Source organism: Paramormyrops kingsleyae, chromosome 15 (genome assembly GCF_048594095.1).
Source record: "Paramormyrops kingsleyae isolate MSU_618 chromosome 15, PKINGS_0.4, whole genome shotgun sequence".
Lineage (NCBI taxonomy): Eukaryota > Metazoa > Chordata > Actinopteri > Osteoglossiformes > Mormyridae > Paramormyrops > Paramormyrops kingsleyae.
This window is the reverse complement of record NC_132811.1, coordinates 5,192,501-5,201,512: the sequence shown is the minus strand read 5'-3', so window position 1 is coordinate 5,201,512 and position 9,012 is coordinate 5,192,501. Positions and strand designations below refer to the sequence as shown.

General features: G+C 44.7%; 1 protein-coding gene across 1 annotated transcript; it reads left to right on the top strand.

Moving 5' to 3' along the window:
- Positions 1-419: 419 nt before the first annotated feature.
- Positions 420-5,815, top strand: yju2 (YJU2 splicing factor homolog). Its single transcript, XM_023843528.2, has 8 exons — positions 420-552; positions 969-1,069; positions 1,310-1,454; positions 1,810-1,944; positions 2,279-2,460; positions 3,522-3,678; positions 4,410-4,584; positions 5,516-5,815. Exons 1-8 carry the CDS (start codon positions 529-531, stop codon positions 5,629-5,631), a joined length of 1,035 nt encoding a protein of 344 aa, XP_023699296.1. The 5' UTR covers positions 420-528; the 3' UTR covers positions 5,632-5,815.
- The last annotated feature ends 3,197 nt before the right edge of the window (positions 5,816-9,012 follow it).

The window sequence follows — 9,012 nt, the reverse complement described above, 5'->3', positions numbered from 1 at the left end:
AATGTTTTGTACATATGTTGAACATTTTATAAGATAGGAGATTGTCTGTAAAGTAGTGTTCAAAATTTTTGACGTTTTATTGTACTTTAAAACAGCATTGGACAGGGATATGTCTTTTTGGTACAGCTTTTAATTATATTAGGGAAGTGTCACATTCATAAGCAACGATGGGTTCTGAACCGAATTTTATTTAAAGTTATTTAATAATTTAAACATTATTATTGTTATTATTACTATTATCATCATCATCATTATTATTATTATAAACACTATATATCGTGTTTCTGAAACAATCGAATACATAAAAATACGGCAAAATGTAATTGAAAAACGTACAATGTACAGCATAACACGAAAACAATCGTAAGCCAATAAAATGAATGATACTAGTGCAACAGCGATCGAAAGGGGGCGGGATGTCCTAGCCGGAAGTGACGAGAGTATTACCGGAAGTGTGCTCTGGCTTAGTTGTGTGGCTATTCGGATAAATACACTATATTTTTATACGTTTTTAGTTTTGCCAAAGTCATGTCTGAAAGGAAGGTTTTGAATGTAAGTGTTTTTTCTTTACGTCTGTCGCTACAATTACTAGCTTAATCAGTTTTAACTAACTGGCAAGAATTTAGTTAGCATTTTAGCTAGTTAGCTTCTTGGGACAGCTAAAGAGTAAAAATTATTCATTAAGGACAAACTTATTTCGAAAGTATTTTATTTTTTTCCGCTCAGTCGGATTGCATTGATTTTGTTGAAATTAAGTACTCCCTACTGCCTAGAACTTGCGGCACGTTATTACTATTGCATTGCTGTGCAAATGTAAGGTGTTTCCTTATTCAGCTGCACTTTGATACATAAAGTGTTCTGTGGTATTTAAACTGTAAGTGATACTGTGTTGAAAATGTCAGGTATTCGCCATGATAAATACTGTATGTCGCTATAATGTATAAATCGTCCTCTGTTTCCTGTTGTAGAAATACTATCCACCGGATTTCGATCCCTCAAAAATCCCCAAACTTAAACTTCCGAAAGACCGGCAGTATGTCGTGAGGTTGATGGCACCCTTTAACATGAGGTAAGATGTTAAGATGACATAACACAGATTAATACTAGACAATCGTTTATTCAAGTGTCAGTGCTTTTTTAAATCTTCCACATGGCTGGAAAGTGACAGCCCCACTTGTACATTTCCCCCCTTTACCAATATTCTTTTTACAATGTTCATCCCGTAAATAGCAAATCAGTATTAATAGGAGGGAGCAAGTGGTTTGTTGTTTTGCATTATGAAAGATGCTGAACTTTGACTGTCTCTCAGGTGTAAGACATGCGGCGAATATATCTACAAAGGAAAGAAGTTCAATGCCCGTAAAGAGACTGTTCAGAATGAGCTCTACCTGGGGCTGCCGATATTCCGCTTTTACATTAAGTGCACACGCTGCTTGGCTGAAATCACCTTCAAAGTAAGACTGCTGCTGCTCTCAGAAATAATGTTTTAATCCAGTATTTGCCAGTCTGGTCCTCGGGGACCCACAGCCAGTCCACATTTTTGTTCCCCGTAGGAGCAAAAACGTGGACTGTCTGTGGGTCCCTGAGGACCGGATTGGAAAATACTGTGTTAATCTGCTGTCACATTTAATTTCTGCCACATATCATACTAAAGTCTACCGTGTGATTCATTAGTGAAATATTCTCTGCGTTTGGGACGCTCACCAGCAACGTGCAGGCGATGGATCTTTAGCTTTTCCTGTCTGTCATGTGACCCGCAGATGTACTGTATGTCCTAACAAACAGGTTTGTGTGTTTGTTCCACTTCAGACCGACCCGGAAAATACAGACTATGCTATGGAACATGGTGCTACGCGCAACTTCCAAGCGGAGAAGCTGATTGAGGAAGAGGAGAAGAAACTGCAGAGGGATCGAGAGGAAGAGGAGCTTAATAACCCTATGAAGGTACGTTGGCACAGCTTTTAATTATCATTGGCCTGAGCTTTATGGTGCTGTCGCTTTCACCCAGCACCCCAAAGGTTTTTGTGGAATCGCATATTATGAGTGTTACCCTTTGTGACTTTTAGGTTGTAATGTGGCTCCATTTTCCATGGGGACTGTGGCTCAGTGTGTAAACTGTGGTTTCACACTCTCCCCGTGTCTCTGTGGATTTCTCCTAGGTGCTTCAGATTGGAGTTTAGGTGAATTACTGTCTCCGTTGCCCGTAACGTGTGATTGTCGAGCAGCAATAGCCCTAGATTTTTAACACTGAATTAACTGATTTTTTTTTTTTTCCCAGGTTCTTGAAAACAGGACACGCGATTCCAAGATGGAGATGGAGGTTCTGGAGAATCTGCAGGAGCTGAAGGAGCTGAACCAGAGACAGGCGCAGGTGGACTTCGAGGGGATGCTGGGTCGCTACAAGGAAGAGGAGCAGCGTGAGAGGGAGAGGCAGAAGGAGGAGGACGAGAGGGAGACCAGGTGAGGGGAGCAGTTTGGCTGAGGTCAGCGCCCGCTGGGGGGGGGGGGGGGGGTCAGGCCGCAGATGAAATGGCCAGTGTTTGTTACAGGAACACCATTTTCTTACCTCAAAACCCCTCTTCATCAAATACTTAGTCTCTTTAAAAATATTATTTATGTTTATTTTCTTGGTCAGAGTAAATATCTTTTTCACTGGTGACAATGTAGGTAAGTTCATCTGCATTGAAGGTCTGAAAATGTATTTAGTAATTTAGAAATAAGAACATCTGGGAACAATTTTAGGAAACCAAGGTCCAGACACTCAGTGTATAAATTTTATAATATTGGCAAACCCTTGTGAATTTTTCATCCTTATTTAAAGTGTAGAAATTTGTGAATTAACAATTTCTCCCCTTTTAATACAGCTCTGGAAAATTTTAAGAGACCACTATATTTTAAAAAAATCTGTATTTTTTAATCCTGGTTTAATCCTGGTTTAATCCTGGTTTAATCCTGGTTTAATCCTGGTTCTGCTGGCAGAAGGCTATGAGGCAGCTGCTTCCAGGCTCAAAGTTTCTAAGACAGCAGTAAACAAGAACAATGTGACGCAGGAGACACTGGGAACAACCACTAATAAGCCAGAACCAACTTTCTAATGCCAGAGATGAACGTCAATTTATCCAGCAGTGTCTCATAAATCGGAGGATGACCTCAAGTGACCTTCAAAAAGAATGGGAAACATTTAGTGGTGTGATGTCCACTGCTAGGACAATCACAACAGGCTGCTAGAAGCAGGACTGAAGTCCCATAAAGTAAGGAAGAAGCCCTTTGTTAATGAGAACCAGGGAACAGTCAGGCTGGAATTTGCAAAAAAAAAATATGTATATTTTACACAGGCACATACCCATAAATTGAGAAGTGAGTGAAACTGAAAATTTTACAGTGGTCTTCTAACTTTTTCCACAGCTGTATGTCAAGGCTGAGTTTTTCCTGGGCCGTAGTCAATGCCTTAATGCAGCACCTCACTATGCACGCCCTGTCGAGGCCCCTGGTGACGACTGACATGCCTTCCCCTGTGACAGGGAGATGCTGGATAAGGCCCTGATCAAGAGGCTGCGGGACTCAGACTCGGACTCCGATCAGGAGCGAGAGCAGACGAAGAGGACGGTCCGCCAGCAGGGCGGCGACAGACCTACGGACATCCTGACCACCAGCGCACAGGGGCATGTGGACTCCAAGGTACAGGAATGGGGAACTTATGCAGCGTGCGTGCAGTCGGAGGCACCAAATGTCACTGTACAGCAAGGATAAGAGCTGGTGTTTAGCAAGACTGTTAGGAACTCGTCCTTGTAAATCAAATGAACGCTGGCTTCAGCTTCAGGTGGAGTACTGCTATTTTGCCCCCAGGTAAATAGCTTTAACTGAATGGCTGCAGTAAATATTTTGTAAGATGCAATCAGCTGCATAAGAATACAAGTTGAGAGGCATATTAATATGATAACGGCATATTTGTAGAATGGGCTAGGTGTTCGGGCATGTCATAAGATTCGAGGGTTGAATTAGCCAGGAAATGAAACCAATATGCGACACTTCATTTCCAAAGTCGCCCCCGGTGACGGGCTGCATGCTGTCACGTCTCCCGAGGTGGACAGAGTTGTCTGGAGCCGTCTGCAAAAAGAAATTCATTCTCAATATGGCCGACAGATGAAATACAATTTTGCAGTACAGCCGAGCTTTATGAAGCGTAATTCACCTCAATCAGTAATAACGTTTTACGAGCGAAAACATTGTCCATTTGTAAATGGGATATTGGATTGTTTAGTGATGAACAAATATAGATTTTTAAAAAAAATGGGCTATACAATGAGGAAAACCATGAATACATAGTTTTGGTTGAAGATATTGAAATGTATCATCAGACCCAGATTTTCGCCCCCCCCCCCCCACTTCACCCGCCCATGTTTTTGCAGGTGTTGAATTCTTCCAAGGGAGGGGTGAAACGTTCCCGAGTGGAGACGTGGGAGAGGAGTGTTGGGGGACTCGGTGGCGGCCCACTGGGGGCGCTGGTAGTGAGGAAGAAACCAGGATCTTCGACCCAAACACCCACAGCTCCCAGTTCAAAAGCGGTCAATTCCTCTCAGCCAGGTTTGGGCGATTCTCAGCACTCCCTGGGCTTCCAGGAAGTATGATCCAAAATCAGAATAACTGTATTTCTTCTTTAGCATAACACTGCATGATTCACTCGCACAGATATATATTTTCGCATGCATAGTTTCCGATAGTATAATTATGATACTGATGCGACACAGGCTGTATATTACAGAGAGATGTTTCTCAGCACGGGAGTGATGTTGACAATGAAAATGGCAAAATAACTTTGTCACATTCAGCTGACTGTGAATTTTAATATCCTGATGATGATAATTCAATACACTTTCAGTGTTTAGATCATTTCAGTGTTTGAATGGGTCTTATTAAAATTGATATAGCGCAATAAATATTGTAGCCAATTTGGGATTTTATGTCAGGTACCCATTAATGGAATGGTTGTATCTCTTGATTTCTGTTTACACATTTTTTTCCATAAATGTAATGGAAGACACAATGCATTCAATTAACTTTGGTAGAATTATTTCTCCAGTATATTTTAGTTCAATTTCAACACATCCCTCTATTGGAACTCAGGGTTATATGAGAGATGCTGAGTAAATGGACTTTCCAATGAGATTCTCAGCGCTCCCTGTGATTTAAAAAAATAAAAAAATAAAAATCCGTTTCTAGATACTGTCCTTAGACAAAGCAGATGCAGTACAGCCAGATTACCACCAGGGGGAACATTTACATAACAAACCACCCGCTGCAGGGATTTATACATTTCTCTGGATTAATTGGTGCTTTTACTCAGTGATGAATGTGTGTGATTTCCACACTGGGTTAATAAAGCATAGTGCTGTGGGAATCTGGTTAAAATAGCAGTTGATGTTTTGGTATAAATGAAATGCCTTTGTTTATATTTAAAGTCTGCCGTCAGTGTAATATTTTCATGTTCCCCCCCCCCCCCGTCTCCTCGACTCAGACCCCAGCCTGACAGAAGCAGCTCTTCCAGCTGACCCCCGCCCACCGGGCCCGGCCGCCTGCAGCTCCTCACTCAGCCTGCTGGGGGCGTATTCCGACAGCGAGGACAGTGAGTGAGGGAGCCTCGTCTCTCGGCTCCAGGGCACATTTTCTTTGTCACAAAGAAATCGGCGTTGGGGGGGGGGGCACACCGAGCACACGTGCACTGTGCTGTATCGCAGATCTCTCAAGATGGAGGGAGGACAGCCCACTTGTGACATTTTTTTTTTCATTTTGTTCTTAATTAAATGTGTTTAAAGAACCAGTTGCTGAAAAGGGTAATCTTGTCTTTATTTAATGTTCACTTTGTGATGCTGCCCTGAATTTATGGGTGACCTGCTGCTTCTTAGCCGGTCACTCTGAGACACTGGTCTGCCATCCTGCCTTTCCTCTTCTGCGTCCGTCTTTAGTCACCGCTTCCTCTGCTGGTCCTCGAGCCCCTGATGGCAGGGCGGAGATGGTGCTCGGGGAGCTGGGGGAGTCTGTGTGACTTTACCCCCCCTCCTTTATCTCCAGGGGAAGGGTGAGATCATGGCTCTTGTGGGGAAGCTTTAATGGGCCCTTTATTGCCTGAGACGCCACGGTGTGCATTATCAGGGAGGACTGCGGGGGAAAAGAGGCATATAAAGTGCATTTGGCAAGGGGGGAGGGTTTGGGGCTGTGCTCTGTCCTTTGCCTGTGCACCATGTCACATGTGCAACGGGATGGGGGGTGTGTTACCATTGGTGAGTTACCCTGACAGTGTGTGAATGGATGTGTGAGAGACGCTTCATTTGCCTCACCCCCCCACCCTCAAGCTTTTGTAAATGACAAACCGGCTAATTAAGCCATGCAAATCAGGGTATTGTGTGTGCGTGTGTGTGCGTGTGTATGCGTTCGTGTGCCGAGAGCGGGGCGGCGGCTCCAACTGCAGTGCGTGTGACCATATGGTTTCCTTGTTAATGCATGACACGCTGAAGTGGTTAATCACATTGTACAGAAATTCATCCAGTCTGAATTGGACTGGTTCTTCATGAGGACCAGATGGCAACCAGTACATTTCCCATTTATATTAATATGAACTGCTGCATGCTGGGATTTGGTAAAAACCTTGCAATGAATGCATCCCCTCAAGTACTGTGTGTGTGTGTGTGTGTGTGTGTGTGTTTGTATATTTAAAAAAATCTGTGAAACAATGCTTCATTGAGTTTAACATTTGACTCATTGAGGGGAACAGTTGCTGTCTCAGCGATGACTACATGCAGAGGGTTTCCTGTCTGGTTACTTTAACCAGATAAAATATTTCTTGCTGTGTCTTTAGGATTCTCTAATGGATCCATCCAGAGGCCTTGGTGATCATGGGACATGCTCCAAATATTGTTACGATCCAGTCTAGGGTTGGACCGCAACAAAGTGAAAGGGAAGGAGGGATTGGGGAGGACAGGACAACTAGGGCTAGGAGAAGGGAACACGGGACACAGAGGGAGTCTTTTTTTATAGTTTTTTTTATAGTTTTTCACAAACACAATACAAACACTAGGTGTAACGAACGTCAGGAGTGACAAAGGCCAAAGAAACAAACAAAAGCACATCTACCGAGTAACCCAAGCTGAGCTACCTAAGTGAACACAAAGAAAATGGTGAAACGAAACAACAATGCCTAAATCTATCTCCCTGACCAAACAAACAATAATCCCCACGTTAACGAATAAACCAAAAAAGGCAGACACTCCCTACACACCTAGTGAAACACGAAACACCAAGCCGAGGCAAAGGTATCAAAAGGGAAAACCGAGAGGCGAAGTCGAAACACAGGCGAAAGTCCAAAACCAATCAAGCAATCAGAAACAAAGGCGAAAGTACAAATAAGGGCGAGGCGAGAATCGGAAGTCAAGGGCAAAACAGTCATACACGATCAATCAAACAAAGCAAAAGCGAACAGAGAGCGAGCTAGCAGGCGAGAAGCAAGTAGCGGGCAGACGAAGGGACGAAGCGGCGAACTCTTCAGCTGGCGAACCGGAAACGGCTTCGAGGGCAAGGGAGGCGGGGTCAGGTCCTGAGGGCGGAGTCGAGGGGGCGGGCGACCAATCGGCGAGTGGGCAGGACGTCCGAAGGACCTGCAGGCATCCTCCTAAACTTACGGCACGTAACACTTACGGCACGTACCCGAAACTTACGGCACAAATTCCTTACGGCACGTAACCCGAACTTACGGCACGTAACACCCCCCCACACAAGAGTGAACCCACACGGGTCACCAAAATACACATATCCCAAACAAAAAACAACAAAAACCACAAAATAAACATAAGAAAACAAACAGAACGGAACTTCAGGGGAGGGAACAGAGTGATTAGGATCCGGGGTCACAGACTCAACCTTCGAAGGTTTATCCAACACTGGCACGGACATGAACGTGTCCTCGAGGTCAATGTCGGCAAGCTGGCGCCGCTGTGCACGAGTAAGCACACACGCAGGAAACACCGTCGGGTGTTCCACCGCTACATCATTTTCACACAGCACAGGGTCCAGAACGACTTCGGGTAGAGGAACGATTCTCTTCCCCGCTATGTCATTCCCAAGAATAAACGTAATGCCTGGGACAGGTAACTGGGGCTGGACAGCTACTCGCACGTATCCCGAGAAATCGGGAGTACACAAATAAACGGTGTGCAGGGGAACTCCAGCCACACACAAATCGATTCCCTGCACCAACACATCCGTACCACAGTACGTTTCGTCACATAGGGGAATAACTCCTTCCACTAAGAATGACTGAGCGGCTCCCGTATCCCGCAGGATAGTCACAGGGTGCCGAGCATCCATCTCACTGAGCGAAACCGAACCAGTAAATACAAACGGTTCGAAAGCAGCATCAACACGAGAGGAGGAGGGCGAAGAACTGTTGGGGCAGGCAGCAACATTCACTTTTCTAGCTGCTGTACGAGCTTCCTTGCGCTTTAACACAGGACAAACAGATATAATATGGCCCACCTCGTGGCAGTAAAAGCACTCGCGTTTCTCCACGGGTGGTGGAGACGCTTGCGAAGGGGAGGTTACAATCGGACGAGTTTTACGAGGCAAAGGAATCGGAGCAAACACCGTTTTGTGGGTCAAAACGAACTCGTCAGCGAGGGTGGCAGCTTCAGTTAGCGAAGTGACCTTTTGCTCATTCAAGTACACTACCACTCGATCAGGAACACAGTTCTTAAATTCTTCTAACAGGACCAGTTCCTTAAGCTGGTCGTGGTTAAACACACCACTAGCGCCGCACCACTTATCAAATAAGACGGCTTTCTCGCGTGCGAACTCCACGTATGTTTGGCTGGCGGATTTGGGAAGCTTTCGAAAGTTCTGCCGATAAGCTTCCGGCACTAACTCATAAGCGCGAAGCACAGTAGCCTTCACAATGTCGTAATCCAGGCTCTGCTCTAACGCAAGAGCCGAACAAACTTCCTGTGCCTTACCCACAAGCTTACA

Excerpts from the sequence above, each read along its gene's own strand:
- yju2 (XM_023843528.2), top strand. The coding sequence starts at position 529 with ATGTCTGAAAGGAAGGTTTTGAAT. Across the intron at positions 1,070-1,309 it reads ATGGCACCCTTTAACATGAG|GTGTAAGACATGCGGCGAAT; the intron begins GTAAGATGTTAA and ends ACTGTCTCTCAG. Across the intron at positions 3,679-4,409 it reads AGGGGCATGTGGACTCCAAG|GTGTTGAATTCTTCCAAGGG; the intron begins GTACAGGAATGG and ends ATGTTTTTGCAG.